At 40.1% G+C, this 27561-nt stretch overlaps 1 protein-coding gene across 2 annotated transcripts in view; it reads right to left on the bottom strand.

The window, feature by feature from the left end:
- Positions 1 to 9989, bottom strand: part of CGRRF1 (cell growth regulator with ring finger domain 1) — a 55833-nt gene extending 45844 nt beyond the window's left edge. Inside the window, exon 1 of one of the 2 annotated variants that reach the window (XM_036752252.1) lies at positions 9824 to 9989. In XM_036752252.1, the coding sequence (XP_036608147.1) occupies positions 9824 to 9927 (104 nt within the window). In that variant the 5' untranslated portion in view covers positions 9928 to 9989. Of the gene's footprint in view, positions 1 to 647; positions 814 to 9823 lie in introns of those variants that run through there. The other variant, XM_036752253.1, reaches the window with a different exon arrangement.
- Positions 9990 to 27561: the final 17572 nt, after the last annotated feature.

The following is a 27561-nucleotide window of genomic DNA, read 5'->3' as shown; positions in this document are numbered from 1 at the left end:
AGTCCCTGACACATAGTAGTTGCTTAATATATGTTTATTGGGTTGACTGGTTCCTTCATGTAACCAAACTAGAATACATTGTTAAAGAAATGCCAGCTAGGACTTGTTCCATTTGGTATCTATGTTGTCCTTCATAAAATGTTCTTCGCACGGTCTGATTTTCCTAGAACTCTCAGCAAGCTCTTTTCTACTTTTAGCACTTTAAAAATTTTACATTCTGCATTCTCTCGGATTAGACTACACGGATCCTTGAGGAGTGGGGCCCATATCTTTTGTTTCGCTGGCTTACGCACACTGTTAAGAACTCAATCATTATTTGTTCAATGAATTTCAGTAAAGCTTATTTAAGGAGAAAAAATGAATCTTGCAAATAGATAAGGGACAAAAAGAAAAATTCAGTATTCCGCCTAAAAGGTAGTTCATGAAGCACTTAGTGCTTCACATTCCCAGGAAGGACTTTCTTACGGCCCATGACGCTGGTCAGGTGTTTACCTATTGGGCCGAGGGGCAGGCCTGAGTGGACAGCGCCCAGCATGCCAGGCCCCTCCACCGCGCCCCTCGCCCCCGCCCTGGTGACCACGGTGCCCCTTCCTGCCTCGCTCAGAAGCCGCTGCCCGCCCCACCCCGCCGCCCCCCAGGCCCCTTACCATCCCAGCACCAGGCCTGCGGTCACGACAAAGCAGGTGAAGACCAAGGCGATATAAAAGAGCGGTGAATACTCGTAGAGCATCACCAGAAACACAGCAGCCATCGGGGGAGCACGGCGAGGATCCCAGCCCTGCCAGGCCCTGTCCAGCCCTGACCCGACTGAAACCCACCTAGGGATCCCGCTGACTATGGGAAGCCAGCGTGGACAAACCTGCTGGCTTCGCGCTCGCTGGCTGCTTGTGTACACGGAAACCAGCTAACCCGAGTACCTGAAGTTGTGAACCAATCAGGACCTTGCATTAACCCACCTCCCGATAAAGAACTGATGGACACACGGAGCACAAAGGGATACATTTTTGAATATGGATGCGATGTGGATTCATTTTGCTTGAGTACACAGTTCTTATTTTTATAAGGTCGTTCTCCTTCACCCCTTCTCTTGGCTTTTAATGGGGGGGGGGGGGGTGGTGGTGAGGTGGGTGGGAGAAGGAGGTTAGCAGTAGCTGTGGTGGGAAAAGTCCCCAAAACAGGTTTTTTTTAAATGCACAGAAGAAAATAGGAGGTTCAGAAGGAAGCACAATCAGGACAGTATTGAATTTAAATTCAGGAAGAATTTATTATACGTTTTTTTTTTAAAGCAAGAATGAAATGGAGATTCACAGAGAATCTTTTTGTGTTCTGTTGTGTGTACAAAAAATACTTTTTTCTTTAGTGTTTTAAGTTCAAAATAAAACAAAAATTTTAAAAGAATTTAGCCCTTTAAGAGATTAGGGTTGTATTAAAATCAAGGGCGACAGTGCCAGTAACTTTAACTCTGCCCATGAAGAGGATTTGCCATTTCAGAATGCTGCATAAACCTACAACCTCAGAGACAAAATGATAGTATTAACTCTTTTGGCTAGTGTAACTAGTGTCTTTCTGATTTGGGCCCAACTTTCCTGACTGGCTCTTGTAGAAGCAAAATCACCAATGTTAACCCCCCACCCCCAATACATCCCACCTCCCCCATGCAGAGTATAGGAGAGAGACAAAGAGAGAAACAAAGCTCAACAGAAACTCAAAATAAATGAGGAGATAAGCTACCTGTCTTCTACCATTCCATGCTACAAGGCCTGAATGAATTATATACCAGGGTTTCAAATGGTCCTTTACTGATCTCTGAAAAATCAAAAATGAAAGATGCTTCAGGATTGTAGATGAGTGAATGTTGTTTTGATGCTCAAAATTTGATGCTAGAAGGTTGATTCTTCTAACTCTACACTACTGAATTTAACTTTCTTACCCAAATTCTAGAACATATGATTAAAGCCATGGTTTGTGAGCCCTTGGAAAGTCAAGTAAATGATAAAGACTAAGCCAGCATAGGCACATTAAGAACAGGTAACAGGGGAAAAAAACTGGTCATGCCAGATAACCTTCATTTCTTTTTTTAGTATGATTACTAGACTGGTATTTTAGTGGAATTCAGTAGCTAAGATTCTGTAGGACTGGACTTGAGAAAGGGATTTTACAAAATCTTTCAAAATTAAAAACAAAATCTTTGTGGGCAACAGGAAGAGACACGACTGAAATATAATATAGTCAGGCAAATTTAGAATAGATTGAATGGAAAGACTTAATAGTAAATCATTAATGGGTCAATGTCAATCTAGGAAGAGGTCTCATTAGGATGTTCTCATTATCTCTCCTTAACCTTGTTCTGCTTAACATTTTTGTCAGTGACTTGAAGGCTGTAGTAGAAAGGATACCTGCCAAGGTCCCCCACAATGTAATTTAGGCTACTTTTCCCCTAAAAGGCAAAGAAAACTGTCCTTGAGTCTTGGTTAGTCTAGGACCTAAAGCTTTAACCTAAGGACATAAAGGACTAGCTCATAAAGAGCATGTAAAGTCAATAAACTCTGCCTTACTGAACCAATGCATTTCTGTATAGAAATATGGAGGTTCTAGCTGGGGGCCTATATGGAGATGAGGGCCATGTCTCCTAAGATAGTGCTACTATCTTTGCTAAATATCCTTTTCATTCCAGAACTTTTTATTAACTATTAAATGTGCTGCAAGTATCTCATTTCATTCTAATCTTGAACCTAAACTACCAGACCAGGCTGAGTAAAAGCTGGCCTACAATATTTTGGCAGTCAAAGGCAGGACTGGGTCAAAGCAGCATCATGACTCATCCTTGATTTAAGTGGGAGAAAGGCAATGGAAATGCAAAGATGGCCAGAGAGCAGTGTGACACCCTGTGGAAAGGGCCCTTTTGGTGGCATATAGAGTCTTCTTAATGGAAGAGAAAGAAGTCAACCCCGGGCTCCCCTCCCCCCGCCCCCAGTGTTTCAAAGCAATTAGCTCAATGGATGGATGATAAAGGAGCTAATGGAAAGGCTAAAAAAGCACCAGGTCCAGAATTCCTTTATTATTGTTAATGATCCTAGAGAAATTTTCCAGCATATGGAAAATGAAGGTGAACTGACTTGGCATATTCAGCAATTAGAGATAAAGTTCTTGGTTTTTAAAGATAGTACCATGAAGGCAGAGCAGCTGCTAGAACTGGTGACAGCACAATTATAAGGAGTAATGCTGATGGGCGCAGACACCTACAGGCTTCAGGCAGGAACCCATAGGCCAAGGGCAAAAAATATAGTCTCTGACCCAGAGATATTGCTTTTTTGTTGTTCAGTAATTTCAGTCGTGTCCAACTCTTCATGACTATTTTGGGGTTTTCTTGGCAAAGATACTAGAGTGGTTTGCTATTTTCTTCTCCAGCTCATTTTACAGATGAGGCAAATAGGGTTAAGTGACTTGACCAGGATCACACACTTACCTTAAGTGTGTGAGGGCAGATTTGAACTCAAGAAGCTGCCCAAAGGTTTTGCTGGAAAGAGATAAATCCTTCTGAGAACATAGGAAGCAAGAGAATGAAAGCTGGAATTAGGATGAGAATTGGAAACTTCATCAACGGTAAGAAAGCTTCTGTCTTATCCTATAACTTTCCTCCTACCTCTCAGTTTGCTTCACAAAAGGGTTAGAGGACTGGTAAGCTCTGACCAACAGGGACCTGGGGAAATTGCAGGAAAAATTTAAACAGCAATTTGATGAGTCACTGGAACAGTGGCTGATGAGAACCTGTTCTAATAAAGCCAATGCAGAATCCTTTTCCATTCCAAAGTTCCATGGTTTAGGGAGACTGCAGAGGACTTACTTTTGCAAAGCCAGTTAAATCATTTGGAGGTCCTGAATGAGGCCTATCTTATGTCCCTTTTTAAGTGACTAAGATGTGCTAATGAAGATGAATTCCTTATGAAGCTTGTTCTTCATTAGGGGTCTGCAAAGGATTGGTTTGGTGGGCTGGATTTATACCACTCCAACATAGCCTTACCATGCCCTCAGGGGCAATTAGATCCCATTTTTTGGGCAGAGCCATCTTCACTCACATGGCATGAGGCTTTAGCTATGGGTCAGAGAGTAATGGACAAATCATCTGGTGATATTTCAGCAGAAAATCAAGACAATCACAGCGGCCTTGTGGACAACTATAGTTGCTAGTATAAATGGCACTCTGCAAGTGGAAGAAGGAATCCTAGGTGTACAGAAGGTGCTTTGGTTGTGGCTGCTGAAACAAGAGGTTAAGGAGGCAACTGAGAACCAGACTATGATGATACTGGTGAAACTGCACTATGACATTTGGCAGCGGAGCCCACAAAATTCCTTTGTCCTCACCCAAGTGTAACATATCTAAGGGAAGAAGCAGCACGAGCTCTTGGGACTTGGTACTTGTACAGGCCCTTTTGGTAACCTCTATAGCAATTGATGTGAGTAGACTCAAAACTGAAGTCCCTTAAGAGTTGTCTGAGCCATTCCGAGAGTTAACATCAAATAACAACAGGTCCCTAGGTGTGTACGAGAAAGATTTCCTCACTAGTGATAAAGCTGAAGAAGTCTGGAGCACTTCATTATACCTGCTGCCCTTACGAAGTCTCTGTGTGTCCTGTAGAGGCAGGCAGGCAGCACATGATAACAATCCAAGAGTGAATTACAGGGAGGTAAACAAAGATAACACGCCAACTGCAGAAGCTGGTTCTGATTTAGTCAATGTGATGGATGAGGCAGCTCAAGCTGCAGGTAAGCAGGAACAGGTCGTTTTTAGCTAGAAAGGAGTCCTATATGCCTTTACTACGCTTCCCTTGCTGACCTGAAAACTTTCCCTTATAATGCCATATTTTGGTGAGCAGAGACCTAAAAAAAAAGACTCTACATTTGGAGAGCATCACTATGTTGCTGACATAATGTTGGTCAAGCTGGATGAGCCCATGGTGGCAGAGGAGCTCAAAGTTTCATGACTGGTGTGTAAGAAAGCCTGGAGGAGCAGGTCAGATAAGATCTTCATCTACATTAATTACTGAGTGGTAGCCATGAGTCTTGCCAAGTGGTCTGTGGTTTAGAAAAGACTGGAATGGGTAATCCTTTTCCAGTCAAGCCCAATGAAGGTTGCCAATGTCTTTCCCATTTAGCTGTTTGTGGGGCATATCAGCACCTGAAATATATTATTTCCCCTTTTAAAATGAAATAGGATGATGCCCTTATGAGATTGGCAGAAAAGTTGGGGGAGTGGACCCATTGCCTTCCTGAATATAGGGGCTATAGTGTCCTGTTGTGCTAGGCAGGGATAATATGATCCCAAGAGTGAGATACTTCTGCCCAATGGGGTTCCTCATGCCAGAGTACCACTAGTCCTCCACCTGTTCCCAACTGGTAAACTGGTCCTCTTGCCCACCTTAAGGCAAGAGATTTTTCCCTGCTAAACAGCTTTGTCATCATGCCTCTGAGTATCCCACCTCTCAGAAGCCACATTCATATCAAATCAAAGCAACTCTAGGCAGGGAGGGCTCTCTGGTCCAATTGTTTCTCAGATCCAGCCTTCAGGAAGACTTACCTAAGCAGGATTGACTATTTTTGGATAGAATTCTAGTTGGTCCTTTCTAATATTTCTTTATTCTGTTCCCAGGCCTTGAGGTCCCTACCCACCCAAAGGGTCTCATACACCCTGGGGAAATAGCTCAGGTCACCTGTATTCATCCTGTGAATACAGGTCTCCTTTCACCAGGAATGGTTCAAACAAATGCTTCCCAAAATTGGCTTGGGGGACCAAGAGGTGGTATTGTTGAAAGGTGCCTTGCTTTCTAATGTAGCTTCCTGGTCACCTAAAAGGACAGCCCACACGAAGTCAATGCCTCTTAGACTTGACAGATATCCCATAGCCATGTAAGTCATCACACCTGCCCACATATATTTCTGTACAAAAACAGCATCTATTGAGCTACTATCTTATCCCTAAAGAATATCCTTTTAAAACAACCACCAAGTAAAAGTAAGTTTACTTTCATTTATTAACTATTAAACAAACAGGTGCCTTATTTCATTCCAATCTCAAACCTAAACTACCAGGCAGGTCTGATATACAATAAAAGCAAAAATGGCATGCGTGTCAACCCCATAGATGACAGAAAACTAGGAGGGATAGCTAACATGCTAGGCAACAAACTCAGGACCCAAAAAGATCAAAGAAGGCCAGAAGGATGGACTACGTCTGATAACAATAATTGACATTTACATAGTACTTTTATTCTTAAAGTACTTTACATGTTATCTCGTTTGATCCCTAAAACAACTCTAAAGGTAAGTACTATAGTTTCCTATTTTACAGATGAGAAAACTGAGGCTTAGAAAAGTTAAATGATCTGTCCATGGTCACACAGTTATTGTATTTCAGAGGTAGCATTTGAAACCAGGTTTTTCTAACTTTAAAATCCAGCAATCTATCTAATATGTCCTGCCATCTCCATAGCATGATGAAAGTCAACAACTCAAAAACTTAACTGCACCAGTGAAGTAGGAGCAACGGACAATTCACCTGAAAAAGACTTGGTGTTTCTGACGGACTGTAATATAACTCAAGATGAGTCAACAGTATGTTTGACATGGCAGTCCAAAAAGCTAATGTGATATTAACTTGTATTAGCAGAATACTATTGTCCAAAATGATGGTGGTAAAAGCCCTGAAGTTCTCTCTTCTGATCAGATCATATCCAGAATAATGTGCACAGTTCAGGGTATCACATTTTATGAAGAACATTACAAAGTACCAGAGTATCCAAAGGAGGATGACCAGGAAATGAGGATACTGGAGGCCATGACACATAAGGATCAAAGGAACTAAGAACTTTAGCCTAGAGAAACAAAGATAATCAAATTCAAATATATAAAAGGTTGTCATGGGAAGAAAAGATCAGATTTATTTTACTTGGTTCCAGAGAGCAGAAAGTGGAACAAAAGGGAAAAGTTGCAGAGAGCCAGATTTCATTAGAAGAATAAACTTCCTAAAAATGAGGACCAACTAAAAGTAGGAGGGGCTACTTCAGGGGATGGTGAGTTTTCTGCCAAGGGAGGTGAGGGGTGGGAAAGATCTTCAAGTGGAGGATAAATGATTACTTGGTTGGTTTTTTTAAAAAAGTAATTTTATTTTTCTTTGAAACCATTCTTGAATTTCTTGCTGTTATTTCATTATCTCTGGGGAGTCCACAAGATTCTTTCATCAGGCAATATTAGTTCATTTACCTTGATATTATAATATTTAAGTTTTCTTTGGGGTTTTGTTTGGAGGTTTTACTCATTTTTTCTTCTTTTTTTTTTTAGAATCTTTTCTACTGAAATATCTGCATGTGCACTGGGCTTTTATTGAGGCTGTTTTTCTTTTCGCTTTTTAGGCATTTTAGACTTTTCACTGTTTTCCCCTTCATTCATTCTTTGGTTTTCTTCCTCTCCCCACTTCTTCAGCAGTACAGACTATGGAGTCAAAGGACCCGGGTTCAAATCCTACCTCTGACAATCACTACAGTGACATTAAGCAAATCATCTAACTTTCCTAGGACTGTTTCCTCATCCGTAAAATAAGAGGGTTGGACACTTCCAGCTCTAGTGCTGGGATGGTAAGAGACCTAGGGTGAGTGGGGAGTTGGCTTATAGAGTAGGCATAGATTCTGTGTTCCTTGCAAAGGGGTTACAGGATGTGTTCCAGGCCAGATCTGGAATAAGGAGCGGGTGTGTGCAGGTGTGTGTGTGTGTACACAACCGGTCCCAGGTAATTTCTGGTCCCATTTCTGTTAGGCCCAAGGGGCCTAACATTTTCAGCCTGTGGGTCTTAGTGTAGGATACCTAGCATGTTTTGGGGTCTGCCCAATTCCTTCTTATGCTCTCCTTCTTTCCTTCCTATGATTGGGTAGAATCAGCAGCTGCCACTTATTGTGGGATGAAGGGGCTGGGAGAGGGGAGTCTCTATCCTAAATCCAGGCCCCAGCAACAAGGCAGTACATTTTTAGGCCACTTATTCCTTCTTTTTCCTTCTCCTTTCCTTCACTTCACTGGGCAGAATCAGTGTCTTCTGCTTTCTGTGTAGTGGTGGGAGGGTAATACAAGCACTCAGTCAGGATCAAAGCATCCTAAGACCAGACTGAGTCACCAACTTGTGCTCACAATGGCAGGTAGAGTAATGGTGCCTCGAGAACTCTAAGTATTAAAGTTCTCCATTGTTAATTCATGAGTTCTTTACATTGTTCAGGATGGGGAGTGGGGAGTTGTCATCACGTGAAATTAGCTGTAATGAGTCTGCTTCTGTCAAATAATTCCTTTGTTTTGGGGTTGGCAAAGAAAAGTAGTAGAAAACCCCCCAGCTATTCATACATATGGCTGGTAACATAACCAGATGATACTTGTAAAGGATATTGTATGATATTGTATTCACAAAATCTCAGAATTGGAAAGGACCTTAGGGGGTCATTCTTATATAATCTTCAGCAAAAAAAAGAATGGCACAGGCTGCACTATATGATCTTTGAGTTCCCTTATAAGTCTTTAAAATCATTTGAAGGACAAGATCAACAATTAAAAAATCTTTTGTCTGGACTCTATACAGGGTATTTTCTTCAACAGTGGAAAACCTCTTAGGTAAACATGTTTCCCAGTTTTGTCTCACTTGATGTCAAAAATCCTATCACAGAACAAAATTATCTTGGTATTCACACCTCTCTTAATAGGAGACACTTCATTAAAGGTCAGTCCCTAGACCTATGTGGACTTTACTCAGTTAAATGCTTTTTAAATATCAATAAGTAAGTTAAAGTTATATTCCATATGCCTTTCAGGTCAACTGTGAGTGTATAAAGATGTGGCCAGCTATGAAAGCTGCCTTTTTTCTTCTAATTATCAAGGATATCCTCAATATAAGGACAGGATACTCTCAAAGATCTTTTAAAGATGAGAAAAGTACACATATAAGCAAGTAGTATATGATGCCTTCTCCCTTACTTTATCATCTCTAATCTTTTTCATACTTTAGAAGCTTCCCGTCCTTTGAGAGGAAAAATATGCCCTTAAATGCTTTTAAGATTGTGTCCCTTCCAAGCTAGAGTTTCTTCTCTCTGTAAGGTAGTCAGGTCCAGTCACCCTTTCCAATTTCATCTCGAGTGCCAGTGTAAGTCCTTCACATTGTACACCAGGAAATACAATCCAAATGTCATCGTTCTTTTATGTAACCAATTATGATACATTGTTAAAGAAATGCCAGTCAGGACCTGTTCCATTTGATATCTCTGTTGTCCTTCCAGTCTCAACATAAAAATGTTCCTCATATGATCTGATTTTCCTAGAACTCTTTTCTACTTTCAGGGCTTTTACATTTTCATTTGTGTTCTGCATTCTCTTTCAAACTAGACTGCACTTATATTTGAGAGGCCCATTTTTTTTCCTTTCTTTCTTATATACACTGTTAAGAACTTAATCATAAATTTCAGCAAAGCTTATTTAGCAAAAAAAAAAAATGAACCTTCCAGATAAATAATGGACAAAAAGAAAAATTCAACATTCAGCCTAAAGACTAAGTTTATGAAGCACTTAGAAATACTAATTATTGCTTCACGTTCCTGGGGAAGGACGTGGGATCCTATGGCGCATGACGCCTGTGGGGTGAGTACCTGTCGGGCCGGGTGCAGGTCAGAGTGGACTCCCCACGGGCCTCGGGGCCAGCGTCCCTGTCTCCTCCCGCTGTCATCATCCCCTCCCGGGTGACCACGACGTTCCACCGCGCCCGGCCTAGAAGCCGGCTCCCCCCTCACCCCAGGCCCCTTACCATCCCAGCACCAGGCCGGTGGTCACAATAAAGCAGGTGAAGACCACTGCGATGTAAAAGAGTGGTGAATACTCGTAGAGCATCACCAGAAACACAGCAGCCATCGGGTACGCTCGGCCAGGATCCTAGCCCTATCCAGACCCGACTGAAGTAGCCCGGAAATCCTGTTGACTACGGGCAGCCAGCGTGGACAAACCTCCTGGCTTCGCGCTCTCCCGTGTTGTTGACTGAAGTGAAACCCCGGAATCAGAATAGCTCGCGTCTGGGAACCAATGAGAACGTTGATTGCGGGGAGAGGCCCGCCCCTTTTATCTTGGTGATTGCTAGGATGGAGGTACCCTCAACAGTAATAAGGAAGTTAAGAAGAGGAGAGATTTCGAGGGAACGTAATCATTTCCGTTTTCGATATGTTAAGTTAAAGATTGTCAACAGGACGTCCAGTTTCAGATAGGATATTGCAAGTCAGCAGAGAGATTAGAGATGGATAAGTAGATTTGAGAATTATGAGCATAGGGACGCCAGGTGAAGAGAAGACGACCCAGGCCAGGGCCCCAGGGACACACAGCGGCTGAAACCCAGATGAAAGTACAACTAGGGAGACCAGAAGTAGTTGGGTACCAGAGCTAGGAGGGAGTAGTGTCCCAGAAAACTGGCATGATGGAAATTGTCAAAGGCTGCAGGGAGGTTGAGAAGAATGAGAATTGAGAAAAAGGCCAATTAGATTTGGCAATTAAGAGATGGTTAATAATTTTGGAGAGAGCAGTTTTGATTGAAGGTCAGAAGCCAGACTGTAGTGAGTTAAGAAGAGAGTGAAAGGAAAGGAAGTAGTGGCACATATTTCTGTAAATGGCCTTCTCAAGGAATTTAGCCACAAAATGGAGGAGAGATGTGGGGCAAAAACTAGCGGGGAGGGATGGATCAAATGAGGGTTTTTTGAGGATAGAAGAGACAGGAATATTTGTAGGCAGTAGGAAAGCAGACGGAGAAAGATTGGAGATAGATGAGAGTGAGAATGATAGAAAGGCAGTCTGCTGGATAAGGTGGGATGAAATGAGGGTTTTGCATTGGTAAGGAGAAGGGCAACCTCATTATATGAGACTAGGATGAAGGAAGAAATAGTGGCAGAAGGCATCTGGGTGATGTGAGATGAAGAGGAGAGAAGAGGGAGGTTTTTTTTTTTTTTTCAAATGGCCCTAATTTTTTTCAGTAAAATCTGAGGCAACATTCTCAGCTAGGAAGGTAGGGGCAAGGTTAGCCATGGGAGTTTTGAGGAGGGATGGAAAAATTTGGAAGAGCTGCTGTGGTGAATGGGTTAATAAGTTATTTGGGAGGTGTTAAAGGATTGCCTTGCAGTAGTAAGGGCCCAGTTGAAATTACGTAACATAAATTTCTGTGGACCCAGTCAGCACAGTTTTGTGTTTTTCTCCATTTTTATTCAGTAGTACCAAAGCTGAGGCTTGGCAGGGTAAGAGCAGTGATAGGATGATGGGGCAAGAGACTCAAAAGAAGAGGAAAGTATAGAGTTGAACTGGTTCACCAATGGTCAAGATGAGGAAGGAAGGTAGCATAACTAGTGCAGGGGTGATCGGAAAAAGAAGTGAGGGGTCAGGACCTGGAAGTCAGAGTGTGGCTGAGGCAGAAGGACAGTATGACAACAGATTGTGATCAGACAAAGGAATTTCAGAGTTCATGAACATGGAAGTGCTGCATTTGTAGATGATGGCAAGATTGAGAATATGACCATCTTTGTGTGGGGCTGTGATGGGGTGAAGGAATAGATCATGGGGGAATGAATATGTTGAAGAACTACAAAATTAGGGTGTTTGAGAGAACGTCAACATACATATTAAAGTCCCCTAGAATATGGACAAAAATTGAGGAGGAAAGAGTGTAAGCCAGGCACTGAATTCATTGAGGAAAGAAGGGGTGTGTCCTAGAGGTTGGGAGACAGCTTCTAGAATTTTAATTAAGTGATATATATGGGATGAGTGAATCTCAAATGAGGAGAGGTTTCTGAGTGATGGTGGTAGATCAAGTACATTGAAGTGGCATTGTAGACAAATGTATTTCCATTGGATAAGTAGGATGTGGGATATGTACATGGATCAACCCACCAGATCCGGATTGCATATCAGCAGCATATGTCAATCTCGTTTCATTGAACCAATTTTCATTGCCTCAGATGCCTGTGAATCATCTGAAGGGAACATACAACTTTACAAAGGGCTGTGTGAAGAAACACAAGCCAAGAATTAGTAAGGTGGCATTGTCAACTCAAATGTCAAATATAACGTAGACTAATGGCACTGTATTGTTGAGACAGTGGCAGAAGTTGGAGCTGTGCAATGGAGTATTGTTATACTTTCTCTTAGAAATGTCTTAGATAGTTGCCTGGAGCTCTGAGAGGTTAAATGTTCCCAGGGTCACATAGCCAGTGTGGGTCAGAGATAGGAGACAACTGATAGGCTAAGCCTTTCAGCAAAAAAAACAAACAAAAAAACCCAAAACAAGAAACAGTAATACACCTCTTTAGAGGTCGTCTCCATTAATCTCACTCGTGATATCAGGAACCAGTTGATAATGCCCAAGCCACATCACTCTATGGCCATGAAAGCTCTATTTGTGGACATATGAGTCAAGAAAGGATTCTAGAGATAGAAAGAAAAATATTTTACTGATCCAAGACAGATATCACTGAGAGATGTGAGACTTTTGCTCACCATTCACAAATTCCCACTAACATATACGGTTTACTTGAATAACATAAGTACTAGAAAACCTTTAAAACTTACTTTCATTGACTTTCTGTCTCTGGAAGGAGATAACAAGAACACAAGCAGTATGTTGGTTGTGATAGACTGCTTTATTGGGCATACTCAAGCATCTCCAATAAGAAACCATAAAGCCTCCACAGCTGTGAAGGTATTGTGGAAGAAGTATTTCTCAGTGTATGAACTTCCTGCAAGGATCCCCTCAGACCAAGGTAGTGACTTAAAAGTATAATACTCAAAGAGATGTTGGCTCTGTCTGACATCAAGAAATGTAGGAAATACCTTACCATCAAGGGGAACCATAACCTGAACATTTCAACCACACCGATAAATATATTAGGGACACTGAGACCAGAACAAAAATCTCAGTGGAACCAGCATATAGTGTTTCTGTTACATGTGTACAACTCTACCAGGGAGAATGTCACTTGCATTACAGTGTACCTGTTGTTTGAGTGTCAGCCACACCTACCTTTTGAACTGTGTTTTGGGATCTCTAAGGAGACAGACTACAGATACTCATGACCAGAATGTCTCTCAGATTGAGAGAGAAGTTAAAAAAATTACACCTTGCTACATCATCAGAAAAAAAGGCTAAATGAAACAAAGGAGATATGATGTAATGGCAAGCAAAGTGGGACTTTTTGCTGTTTTTTCTTTTGGAGCGCTTCTTAGCACTAAAGCAATCAAGTGCCTTTGATTGAGCCTTGCCTTTGTTTGAATCAAGAGTCTTTGGTTGAATCTTGGTCTTTGATGGCCTGCTTAAGCCAGGAGGTGGTTGTAATGCCTTCTGACCCTGAAGAAGTACATATGTACTCAGAGGTTAGTGTTTTGCTTGGGGGCTCGCTCATTGGAAGGGTGTTTGTGTGATTTGGCCAGATGAGACTCTGGGTAGCCATTAAGGAGTCCCCCCCGGCTTTGAAAACCCAGATGTTGGTGCTTCTCTCTCTGGTAACTATGTATGTATGTATTGCTATGGATAGACAAAAGCCCTGTCTGCTGATTTGTGTCATTTGCTCTGTTTATATAATTTCTGCTTGTAATTTCTGTTTGTGTTTTCTCTGAAATTCAGGGTGTTGACTTTTTCCCTGAACTAAGTGAATGATACATGTATGTTTAATTAAAGTGAGATTGTAAACCCCTTAAAGTTGCTTTCCTTAGAAAAGCAGATCAAAGAACCTATGCTAGCAGCCCTCCTGTGTTCTGTTGTTGTTGGTTTTACACCTCTACAGCAGCTGTTAGTAACATTGTTGTTATAGATCTTCCTGTTCATTGTTAGGACTTTTGACAAGGTCATAGTGTTCTGCTAAGAAATCTTGGCATTCATAGGACACACAAAGCAGAAAGAGGGGTGTACTGGAGCCAGTTCAAACCAGCAAAAGAGCCAATTATTAAATTTTCATTGTGAGCATTTATAACTCAGAAATCAGCAAACTTTATAAATAAGGACTTTATTTTCTTGATTTTCTATATCTAAGAAAGTAATGGAGAAAATGTTAATAGTGCAGATTAAACAAAATTTTTTGTGTGTTTTCAGAGCACCATTATTAAACATGTATATGAAATGGAATGTAATGCTATTGCATAGCTAGTGTGGAGAGGCCAGGCAACTTGCCTGTTTACAAAATAGCCCCTGAAACTAATTGAGGGACTAGTAAAGACAATTCATCACATTCGCTTATTGCAAACTGGTGAGTTAGCAAGAAGACTGAGGCTGGGAGATGCTCACGTCAGCAGACTCCAAGCAAGAGTTCACCTGACAGTCATTTAGAGATTGTCCATCCAGATGAGGGATCAGAAACAGATGTTTCAAATGAATGTGCTGTACCCCAATAACCAGTCCAAACGAGGAGAGACAATGGAATCCAGTGGCAACAACTCTTCTGCCTAATACTCCAGCTATAGGAACTCTTTGGGGAAAGACAATTCCCCCAGAATACAGTCATACTACTAGTTAGCCTGGACCCCTTATATTTAGGTAGACAAGACTCTAATTTAGATGAAGATTATGATCAGCCCGTAACGTAGACTGTAGTTACGTATAGTGGCAGATAGATCAGCTCCCAGTGAGTAGACAATTTACAATGTCCCATATGAAACTGGGAAATGGTTACACATGTAGCCAGACAAGAATGCCAGTATTTACCTTGTAACATAATGTATGCCTTGAATGTAATTGCAAATGTCCATAGATGGATGTATTCATTCAAGTATGCTTTTCTTATTAGATTTCCATGTTATGATTTTTGCTTTGTATTAGCGATATACCTATTTTGTAGCTCCATTTGTTTGTTCATCTTGCTTAGATTTTTATTTGGTTTATCACACCGGTTAGTAGCTCTACCATTATTATTTCTATGCTCATTTGTTTTTGTTTTATGGATATGCTTGTACTATTGTGAAATGTGCATATATCTTGCATGTAATTTAGACTGGTAGTCGCTGAAGCAACCTGTCAAGTATTTTTCTACATTGTGCTATGTCTGTTGTGGGTGGGTGGGTGGTGTCTTGGTTTGTTTTTTGGTATTTGATGTGCATGGGCATTCTAAAGTGACTTCCTGGGGTATTCGTTAATAACCTTTACTCTATTATTTAATGTTATTTTATATGAGCACAGGTACCAGGTTTGTTGCAGCTTATTTTGCAAACCCCAGGAAAGAATGTAATAATCTCTGTTGACAACTTGGCTGGCCACAAAGACCCAGGGAGCTGTAGTTCTTCCCACCTTGGGAAGAGTGGAAATGCTTGAATGATTAGCTCTCAGACAGGAGGGTAGAGGTTTTTTGCCTATAAAGGGAGTTTTGAGGAACTCTTGAAGAAGGATGAGGAGAAAGAAAAGAAAGGTATTGTCCTAAGGTAGCAGGTGGTTCTGCAACAGCATCTGCATCTCCTTTCTTCAAGAATATGAGAGATCACCTCTAACTGAATAAGGAAAGATGTGCACGACTATGCTTTTTGGTTTTTTTTTAGTTCTCTGCTATCTCTGACCCACATTGGCAATGTGACCCTGGGCACATTTAACCTCCTAGAGGTCTAGGCAACTTTCTAGGACTTTGCTAAGAGAAAGTGTTGATTTGCATTCGTAGAGGAAATTTTCTCAACCAGGGAACCAAGGAAATCAAAAGTCCAGTTCCAATCCCCTTATCCCTAAATTATGGAATACTCTTTTTAATACAGAAATTGTCCCATTAGTATGTCAGAACTTCAGCATATAGCGTTTAAAACATGCTTCCTACCTCATCTTGAATTCATGCTTCCAAATTAAATGTTTGATTCAATTCAGTTCAATAAATGTTTATTAACCAATTACTTTATGTCAGACACTATAGTAGGCAGATATATTATAAAGACAAAAACAAACAATACTTGCCTTGAGGATGCTTACAGTCTACCTTGGACATTCTGTCCAAAGTGGTGTAATGGATGGAGAGCTGGACCTGTAATTAGAAAATTCCAAGTTCAAATCCTGCCTCTGACACTTATATAACCTTAGTTAGCTATAGAACATTAGGCAAATCATTTAACTCCTCCTAGCCCTCAATTTTCTCATTTGTAAAGGGGGAATAACAACAGGACTTTCCAGAGTTTTGTGAGGATCAAATGAGACTATACATATATCACTCTGCAAATCCTAAAGTACTGTATAAAGGTTTGCTTATTGTTATTTTGGGAAAAATAACATGTATGCAAAATTAAATATAAAATAGTCAATAGATAGTAAATAATTATGTGTAGGCTTCCTAGGTGGTGCAGTGGATAGAGTACTAGGCCTTGAGTCTGGAAAACCTGAGTCAAAATCTAGTCTCAGACACTTGCTAACTGTGTGACCCTGAACAAGTCATTTAACCCTTGTTTGCCTCAGTGAGCAAACCTACCTCCAGGGTTGTTATGAGGATCAAATGAGATAAGTGTTAAAAAATACTCAGAGTGCCTAGTACATGGTAAATATTATAAAATTAGCTATCATTTTTATCTTATAAGAGCTAGAACTTGAGTTGAGTTCTCAACAAAGCTAGGGATTCTAAAAGAACAATATGAGGAGGTAATGTATTTCATGTTTGGGTACAACCTGTACAAAGGCATAGAGATGAAAAACAGAAAGTTGTATGCTTGTTGTCCTTCATTTTTGAAGAGGACCAAAATGATATCACTATGTTGGGGTCAATGTACAGTGTGTCCAATTGTGACTGATCAGACAACCTCTGAAGGCTCTATCATAGGTCAGGCACAAATAGTCTGTATGGACATTCGAAGTGGAAATGTCTCCGAATTTGTACATCTCATATTTCTTTTGTGCTACTGTAATGGCAAGCAAAGTGGGACTTGTTGTTTTGTTCTTTTTTCTTTTGGAATTCTTGTTCTCATCACTAAGGTAATCAAGTGCCTTTGATTGAGACCTGCCTTTGTTTGAATCAAGTCTTTGATGACCTGCTTAAGTCACAAGAAAGCCTAAGTCACATGAGTTTGAGTCACATGGTTGTGATGCCCTCTGTGGGCTGACCTTGAGTGTATATATACTCTGAGCTTAGCATTTTGCTTTGGGGGGGCTCACTCATTGGAAGGGTGTTTGTGTGATTTGGCCAGATGAGACTCTGGGTAGCCATTAAGGAGTCCCCCCGGCTTTGAAAACCCAGATGTTGGTGCTTCTCTCTCTGGTAACTATGTATGTATGTATTGCTATGGACAGACAGAAGCCCTGTCTGCTGATTTGTGTTATTTACTCTGTTTATATAATTTCTGCTTGTAATTTCTGTTTGTGTTTTCTCTGAAGTTCAGGGTGTTGACTTTTTCCCTGAACTAAGTGAATGATATATGTATGTTTAATTAAAGTGAGATTGTAAACCCCTTAAAGTTGCTTTCCTTAGAAAAGCAGATCAAAGAACCTATGCTAGCAGCCCTCCTGTGTTCTGTTGTGGTTGGTTTTACACCTCTACAGCAGCTGTTAGTAGCATTGTTATTATAGCTAATGCAATTTTGCTTTGCTCATAGAGCATAGCACCTTCTTTATGTGAGCACACCATACCGGGTGGTCCTGTGCCAGTGTTTCCCAGGTCTACCAATTGATTCCAGAATTCTTCAGAGAGACCTTGAGAAAATCCTTGTATTGCTTCTTTTACTTCTTTGTGAGCACTTGCCTTGTGTGAGTTCTCAGTAAAATAGTCTTTTAGGCAAATGTACATTTGGCAATCATGCAATATGGCCAGCCTGTCAGAGTTGCGCCCTCTGAAATAGGGTTTGAATACTTGGCAGTTCAGTTCAAGAAAGGACTTCAGTGTCTGGTATCATATCCTGCTAGGCAATCTTCAGAATCTTCCTAAGATAATTCAATTGGAAGTGATTCAGATTCCTGGGATGGTGCTGGTAGACTGTCCAGGTTTCACAGGAATACAACAGTGAAGTCAGCACAATGGCTCTGTAGACCTTCGGTGTGGTAGGCTGCAGCCTAATACCTTTTCTCTTCCACACTTTCCTTTGGATCCTGGAAAACACTGAGCTAGCTCTGGCAATGCATGTATCAACTTCATCATCTATGTATATATCCCTGGAATGTATACTGCCAAGATAAGTGAACTTGTCCAGAGCATTCAAAATTTCTCCTTTTGCTATAACCAATGGTTCCACATATAGATGATATGGTGCTGGCTGGTGGAGAACCTCCTCTTTCTTGGTTTTAATTGTTAGGCCAAAATTAGAACATGCATCTGTGAATTGGTTCATATTTTGTTGCATCTCAGCCTCATAGGTTTCATTGAGTACAAACTCATCTGTGAACAGAAAATCAACTCTCCCTCTAGTCTTGGCATATAGCCTTTTCAAGTTAAATAATTTATTAACAGTGCTGTAGTTGACCTTGATACCATTTTCACCCTTGTTGAAGGCATCTGACAATATTGCTTAAAACATCATGCTAAAAAGCATGGGAGCAAGCACACAGCCTTGCTTCATTCTGTTGGTGAATGGGAAAGTGTGAGAACATTATCTAGAACCCATGCAAGTGTGCCATCATGAAGCTGATATAAATACTGATGAACTTCTCTGGGCAACCAAATTTTGCCATGATTTTCCACAAGGCCTCATGACTGACAGTATCAAAGACCTTGGTAAGGTTGATGAACATTGTGTACAGACCCCTGTTCTGTTCCTGGAATTTCTTCTGGAGTTGTGGGGCAGCAAACACCATATCAACCATTCCTCAGCCCTTTCTGAAGCCACACTGGCTCTCAGGTTGATGAAATTCAGTTTCATGATGATAGTAATAATCCAAAGTGCTTTTATGATGCCCTGAAGGCTATTTATGAGCCAAAGACCTATGGTGCATCTCCACTACCCAGTGCTGATAGAGCCACATTGATTAGTGATCCTGGAGAGATGGGCTGAACACTTCCATAGTGTTCTCAACAGACTATAATCAATCAAACCATGAATCATTTAACCTCAGGTTGAAGTCAATCCCTCTCTAGCCAAACTTCCAACTGAAGAAGAGGTTTTGAATGCCATTAGGCTCCTCTCCTGTGGCAAAGCACCTGATGCTGATTCTATGCCAGCTGAGCTTTATAAGACAGGAAGTCCATTGTTCATACAAAAACTGACTAAAATTTTCCAGGTTATATGGCAAGAGGAGGTTATCCCCCAGGAGTTCGAGAAGGCCTCCATTGTCCATCTCTATAAAGGAAAAGGAAATAGGTTGTCCTGTGACAATCACAGGCGAGTCTCTCTCTCTTAGTCATGCTCACATCAGATGACAAAAAAGATGACAAGGAAAATCACCACTGTAGGAGGCAATGTGTGAAGACAGAATGCTGATGATGTTGGACTGGTGAAATGTTCCAATCATTCTGGAAAGCAATTTGTAATTATATCCCCTCGAATTACTAAATTCTATATGGATTGTATATTTGACTCAGATATACCATTACTAGATTAAAGAAATACCCCTGAAGAAATAAAAGACAGAGGCAGAAGGGACCATATTATTTAGCCCCTTCTCAGTAAATGGACTTATGGGAAGCATAGGGTTTTATGTTTTTGTTGTTTTTTTCCCCAACCGAAAGTGTCAACTGAGGAGCTAGAAATCTCAATGGATAGAGGAAGCCTAGGTGCTTTTGATCTTGGCCTAGAGAAGAAAGAGAAGGGTAAACTTGTGCCAGCAATTAACTTGTGGCAAAAAAGAGACTGCTATTCATAACTAGCATGATCATTACAAGTGCTCACAGATCTACTTAAATAGTGAACTGCTTGCACAGAATTTGCTGCTTTCCTGATGTTTTAACAATTTGGCTAGCAGCTACTGTGGCTGTGTAAAACCAACAACAACCAGTACACAAGAACACTGCAAGCCCAGGTTCTTTTGATCTGCTTTACTAAGGAAAGCAACATTAAGGGGTTAACAATCTTACTTTAATCCAACATACAAATATCATTCATTCAGTTCAGGGGGAAAAGCCAGCACCCTGAACTTCAGAGCAAACACAAACAAATTACAAACATATATTTATGAACAGATCAAATACAATTCATAGTTACCAAGGAACCATCAACCTCTGAGTTCAGCTGGGAGGTCTAAAAGGCTGGCTCAGAGTCACGCACCACTCCTGCTGCGACTGAGAGCTCCGAAAGAGAAAGCCAACCTCTGCGCTTATATATCCTGTTCAGGGCCAAAGGTGAGTCATACATAAGACTCACACACATTACCTAAAACCATCACAAAAATGGGACTTAAACCCACGTGGTCCAAAAGCCTCTCATGTCATAGACATGTTACTCAAACCCATGTAAACTAGGCTTTCCCCTGAGGCAAGGAGGTCATCAAGGACTCTTAATTTAATCAAGGAAACAAAGGCCAAACTCTTCAAGGGCACTTGGTTGAATAAATGGTAAGAGGCCATCTTGATTCCCAATATACTTGGGTGTATTTTTTTTTTATCATGCTATGGGATATGGCAGTCACCCCTCTCCACTTTCCTCAATCTCATTACTTCCTGGCCAATTGGCATGGCTACCCTTGGGAATTTTTCCAATATAATTATAGTGTCTGCAGTAAATTTAAATGGAATTTCTCTTTCTATCTCTTGCCGTTGGGCTTTATTAGTAATATATAGGAATGCCAAGGATTTATGTGGGTTTATTTTATATCCTGCAACTTTGCTAAAGCTATTGTTTCAAGTAGTTTTTTACTTGATTCTCTAGGATTCTCTAAGTAAATCATATCATATGCAAAGAGTGATAACTGGGGGCGGAGCCAAGATGAGGGCTGGAAAGCAGGGACTTGCTTGAGATCCCCATCAGGTCCCTCCAAAAACTATAAAAAATGGCTCTGAAAAAATTCTAGAACTGCAGAACCCACAAAATAGCAGAGGGAAGCAGGGCTCCAGCCCAGGACAGCCTGAATGGTCATTGGGTGAGGTCTATTGACCAGAGCTGGGAGCGGTGGGGAGCAGAGTCCAGCATGGGTGGTGGCAGGACCAACCAGACCAGAAGCCAGGTGGAAAAAGCCCTAGCACCCTGAATCAGTGACCTGTGGCAGTTACCAGACTTCTCAACCCACAAACACCAAAGACAACAGAGAAGGTTGGTGGGAAAAGCTGTGGGGGACAGAGTGAAAGGAGTTCGCGGTTTGGCCACCACCCCAGGGGCAGCGGGGGTTGTGCAGCTACAGAACTACAGCTGCAGTTGCTTCTGGCCCCAGGCCCACCTGGTAGGAGGAGTTAAGTGGCAGATCAGAGCAGGAGTGCAGAGCCTGCTTAAGATCTGAGTCAGGTCCAGGCTGGTGGTTCTTGGGGGAGGAGGAGCGCTAGTGTGGCAGAGCTTGCTGTGCAGAAATAACTCTGAAAACAATGGCGCACCCCCTCAAGCTAGGAACAAAGTACTCTTTACTCTACAAGCAGTCATACCCCAACAAAAAACTCAAGGGTCAAGTAAGTTGGCTGGGAACATGGCCAGGCAGCGAAAACGGACTCAGATTCAGTCTCAGACTTTGGAATCTTTCTTTGGTGACAAAGAAGAACGAAACATACAGCCAGAAGAAGTCAACAAAGGCAAAGAGCCTACATCAAAAGCCTCCAAGAAAAACATGAACTGGTCTCAGGCCATGGAAAAGCTCAAAAAGGATTTGGAAGAGCAGGTTAGAGAAGTAGAGGAAAAATTGGGACGAGAAATGAGAATGATGTGAGAAAACCATGAAAAACAAGTCAATGACTTGCTACAGGAGACCCAAAAAAATACTGAAGAAAACAACACCTTAAAAAATTGACTAACTCAAATGGCAAAAGAGGTCCAAAAAGCTAATGAGGAGAAGAATGCCTTGAAAGGCAGAATTAGCCAAATGGAAAAGGAGGTCCAAAAGACCACTGAAGAAAATATACCTTAAAAATTAGATTGGAGCAAGTGGAAGCTAGTGACTTTATGAGAAATCAAGATATTATAAAACAGAACCTAAGGAATGAAAAAGTGGAAGACAATGTGAAATATCTCATTGGAAAAACCACTGACCTGGAAAATAGATCCAGGAGATATAATTTAAAAATTATTGGACTACCTGAAAGCATGATCAAAAAAAGAGCCTAGATATCATCTTTCAAGAAATTATCAAGGAGAACTGCCCTGATATTCTAGAGCCAGAGGGTAAAATAGAAATTGAAAGAATCCACCAATCGCCTCCTGAAAAAGATCCCCAAAAGAAAACTCCTAGGAATATTGTTGCCAAATTCCAGAGCTCCCAGGTCAAGGAGAAAATACTGCAAGCAGCCAGACAGAAACAATTTGAGTATTGTGGATACTCAGTCAGAATAACACAAGATCTAGCAGCTTCTACATTAGGGGATCGAAGGGCTTGGAATATGATATTCTGGAGGTCAATGGAGCTAGGATTAAAACCAAGAATCACCTACCCAGCAAAACTGAGTATCATGCTCCAAGGCAAAATATGGATTTTCATTAAAATAGAGGATTTTCAAGCTTTCTCAGTGAAAAGACCAGAGCTGAATAGAAAATTTGACTTTTAAACACAAGAATCAAGAGAAGCATGAAAAGGTAAACAAGAAAGAGAAATCACAAGGGACTTCTAAAGTTGAACCGTTTTGTTTACATTCCTACCTGGAAAGATGATGTATATGATTCATGAGATCTCAGTATTAGGGTAGCTGAAGGGAATAAACATGTGTATATCTATCTATCTATCTATCTATCTATGTATATATATGTGTGTGTATATGCATATATATGTGTATATATATATATATATACACAGAGGGTACAGGGTGAGTTGAATATGAAGGGATGATACCTAAAAAAATTCAAATTAAGGGATGAGAGAGGAGTATATTGAGAGAGGGAGAAAGGAAGAGATAGAATGGGGTAAATTATCTCACATAAAAGTGGCAAGAAAAAGCAGTTCTGTGGGAAGGGAAGAGTGGGCAGGTGAGGGGGAATGAGTGAATCTTGCTCTCATTGGATTTTACCTGAGGAGGGAATACCATACACACTCAATTGGGTATCTTACACCACAGGAAAGAAGGAGGAAGAAGATAAAAAAGGGGGGACGAGAGAAGGGAGGACAGATAGGGGGAGGAGGTAATCAAAAACAAACACTTTCAAAAAGGGTCAGGGTCAAGGGAGAAAATTAAATAAAGGGGGATAGGATAGGAAGGAGCAAATATAGTTAGTCTTTCACAACATGAGTATTGTGGAAGGGTTTTACATAATGATACACATGTGGCCTATGTTGAATTGCTTGCCTTCTTAGGGAGGGTGGGTGGGAAGGGAAGAGGGGAGAGAATTTGGAACTCAAAGTTTTAAAAACAGATGTTCAAAAACAACAACAAAAAAGAGTTTTTGCATGTAACTAGGAAATAAGATACACAGGCAATGGGGCATAGAAATTTATCTTGCCCTACAAGAAAGTAAGGGAAAAGGGAATGGGAGGGGGATGGGGTAACAAAAGGCAGAGCTAACTGGGGAATGGGGCAACCAGAACATATGCCATCTTGGAGTGGGGGGGAGGGTAGAAATGGGGAGAAAATTTGTAATTCAAACTCTTGTGAAAATCAATGCTAAAAACTAAATATATTAAATAAATAAAATAAATAAATTTAAAAAAGAGGGATAACTTGGTTTTTTCTTTGCCTATTCTAATTCCTTCAATTTTTTTATTCCCTTATTGCTAAAGCTAACATTTCTAGTACCAAATTGAATAATAGAGGTGATAATGGACATCCTTGTTTCACCCTGATCTTATTGGAAATGCATCTAGCTTATCCCCATTACATATAATTCTTGGTGATGGTTTTAGGTAGATGCTATTTATGATTTTAAGGAAGATTCCATTTATTCCTATGCTTTCTAGTATTTTCAATGGAATGGATGTTGTATTTTGTCAAAAGCTTTTTCTGCATCTATTGAGATGATCATATGGTTTCTGCTAGTTTTATTGTTGATATGATCAATTATGCTGATAGTTCTCCTAATATTGAACCAGCCTTGCATTCCTGGAATAAATCCTACCTGGTCATAGTGTATTATCCTCATGATAAGTTGCCGTAACCTTTTTGCTAATATTTTATTTAAAATTTTTGTGTCAATATTCATTAGGACAATTGGTCTTTAGTTTTCTTTCTCTGTTTTGACTTCTCCTGGTTTAGTTATTAGTACTATATTTGTGTCATAAAATGAATTTGGTAAGACTCCTTCTTCGCCTATTTTCCCAAATGGTCTATAAAGTATGGGACTTAATTGTTCTTTAAATATTTGGTAGAATTCACATATAAATATATCTGTCCCTGGAGATTTTTTCCTGGGGAGTTCATTGGTGACCTGCTCAATTTCTTTTCTGAGATGGGGTTATTTAGGTATTTTACTTCCTCTTCTGTTAATCTGGGCAGTTTATATTTTTGTAAATATTCATCCATTTCCCTAAGAATATTGAATTTGGGGGCATAAAACTGGGCAAAATAATTCCTAATTACTGTTTTAATTTCCTCTTCATTGGAGGTGAGTTCACCGTTTTCATTTTGATACTAGTAATTTGGTTTTCTTCTTTTTTAAATCAAATTGACCAAAGGTTTATCAATTTTATTGGTTTTTTCATAAAACCAGCTCTCAGTTTTATTTATTAGTTCAATAGTTTTCTTGATTTCAGTTTTATTAATCTCTTCTTTGGTTTTCAGCACTTCCAATTTGGTATTTATTTCCAATATAATTAAACCTTGTTTAGTCTTGAATATATTTTATAATGGTTTTTATCTCCAGATAAATATAAGCTTAATTTTGTTGAAATTCGAGCAAGTATTTGCTACAAAGGGGCAGATAACACAAGGGAGGAAAGGCAACCTGAGACCAATTGTCTCAGACTTAACTGGGAGCCTGTATTCAGCTCCCTCAATGACTGCATAAAGAGGGACTTCATGTACAAGATATTTATAGCAGCACTTTTAAGTTTAGTGAAGAAATGGAAACTACGTAACCATCAGTCTGGGAATGATTGAACAATTATGATATATATTAGGGGCAGACAGGTGTTACAGTGGATAGAGCACTGAGCCAGAAGTCAGGAAGTTCTAATCTGACCTCTGACACTTATTGGCCATATGACCCTGGGCAAGTCATTTAACCTATCTTTGCCTTAGCTTCTTCATCTGTAAAATGAGGATAATAATAGCATCTACCTGTTGTTGTGAGGATCAATGAGATAATAATCATAAAGTACTTAGCGAAATGCCTGGAACATGGTAAGTGCTGTATAAATGTTAACTATCATTATTTGGAATGGGATTTTCGTTTCTGCATTTGCTTCTTCAGTTTTGCTGTTAGTATAGAGAAATGATGTTGATCTTTGAGGGTTTATTTTGTAGCCTACAACTTAGCTGAGGCTATTAATTGTCACAATTAATATCTTTGTCAATTCCTTAGGATGTTCCAGGTATACCATTATATCATCAGCAAATAGGGATGGTTTTGTCTTCTCTTTGCCTATCTTTAAGCCTTTACTTTTTCTTTTCCTATTGCCATTGCTAGAATTTCCAAAACTATATTAAATAATAGTATAGAGAGTGTACATCCTTGCTTTACTCCTGTAATTAATTATTTGAAAAGATTCTGGTATGTCCATTGGATATGATATTTGCTTTTGATTTTACATAGATGATTTTTTTTGGAGGCAATGAGGGTTAAGTGACTTGCCCAGGGTCACATAGCTAGTAAGTGTCTGAGGCCAGATTTGAACTCAGGTTCTCCTGACACCAGGGCCAGTGCTCTATCCACTGTGCTACCTATCTCCCCTGCCCCCTTTCCTGGAGGCAGGGTTAAGTGACTAATAGATACTTCTTTGTTATGTTAAAATGGATTCCTCTATGGCTATATTTTGTAGAGTTTTTAGCATAAAAGATGTTGTTATTCGTCAAAGACTTTTTCTGCATCTATTGCAATGGTCATGCGTTCTGGATGTTTTGGGTTTTAATATGGCTGTGTTGTTTTCCTAATGTTGAACCATCCTTATGTCCCTGATATAAATGCCACTTGATCATAATAAATGATTTCTTGGATAAATCTCTGTAGCCTGTTTGACAGGATTTTGTTTAAAATATTTTAGTCAATATTCATTAATAATATTGACTTCTAGATTTCCCTTTGCATTTTATCTTTCTCTGGTTTAGTTATTGGACTATATTTGTGTCATAAAAGTATTCTGGCAAGGTGACCTCTTTCTCAATTTTTTTATACTAATTTGTGAAGAAAAGGTACTAATTGTTCCTTGTTTGATAGAATTCTCCTGTGAATCCATCAGGACTAGGTTTCCCTACCACCCCACACCTAGATGTGTTGACTTTTCTGAAATTGGCTTGTGATCTCTGTCTGATCTTCTGATAGGGTATATATTTTTGGAGGGGGGAAGGCAGGGCATTTGAGGTTAAGTGACTTGCCCAAGGTCACACAATTAGTAAGTGTGTCAAGTGTCTGAGGCCAGATTTGAACTCAGGTCCTCCTGATTCCAGAGCCAGTGTTCTACTCACTGTATCACCTAGCTGCCCCTATTTTATATTTTTAAAAGTATTGTATTTCTTTTGTGTTTTTGTTTTGTTTTGTTAGCATATAACTTAGGCAATATGTTCTGATTATTTTTTTATTTCTTATGATTTTGCATTGCTCATTTGCTATTTTATTGGATTTTTTTGCCTTATTACTCTTAATAAGATTAGGAAAAGATTTATTCATTTTATTAGTATTTCCAAAGAACTAGCTTTTCATTTATTTATTATTTCTATTTTTTTTGTTTCCAATTTGTCTATTTCTCCTCTAATTTTAATATTTACTATTTTGTGCTTTTATTAGATTTTTTATTTGTTGACTTTCTAGTTTTTAAAAATAAACATTCATTTCACTGAACCTCTCTTTTTCTATTTTGTTAATGTATGTCTACAGGGATAGGAATTTTCCCTTAAGGACTGCATTGGTAACTAAGGTGGGACTTTCTTACTGTTTTAGAATGATAAATTAATTAAGTCTCTTTGATTGAGCCTTACTAGGTGCAAAGCCCTAGGCCTAAACCCCTGATTACTAGGTGCTAAGCCTATGTGGGTGTGAAGCCCTCAGGGTCCTAAGGGGAGTTGCTAAGACCAGAGCCAGTAGTAGGAGCCTAAGTTCTGGCTCTCAGATGACATTTGATGATGGCTGAAGAGTGTATAAAAAGAGAGAACAGAGCTATTTGCTTGGGGCTCTGAGCCATGGGAGGAGTGGCATGTGACTCTGGGCCAGCCATTGTTATGAGCCTCCCAGCTCCCCCAGATGTTGATGGTTTCTTGGTAACTATGAATTGTATTTTCTCTGTTTATAATGAATGTTTGTAATTTGTTTTATTTGCTCTAAGGTTCAGGGTGCTGGCTTTTCCCCCTGAACTAAGTGAATGATATATGTATATGTTGGATTAAAGTAAGATTGTTAACCCCTTAATGTTGCTTTCCTTAGTAAAGCAGATCA

This window comes from Trichosurus vulpecula, chromosome 3 (genome assembly GCF_011100635.1).
Source record: "Trichosurus vulpecula isolate mTriVul1 chromosome 3, mTriVul1.pri, whole genome shotgun sequence".
In the NCBI taxonomy this organism is placed as follows: domain Eukaryota; kingdom Metazoa; phylum Chordata; class Mammalia; order Diprotodontia; family Phalangeridae; genus Trichosurus; species Trichosurus vulpecula.
This window is presented reverse-complemented; position numbering and strand designations above follow the sequence as displayed.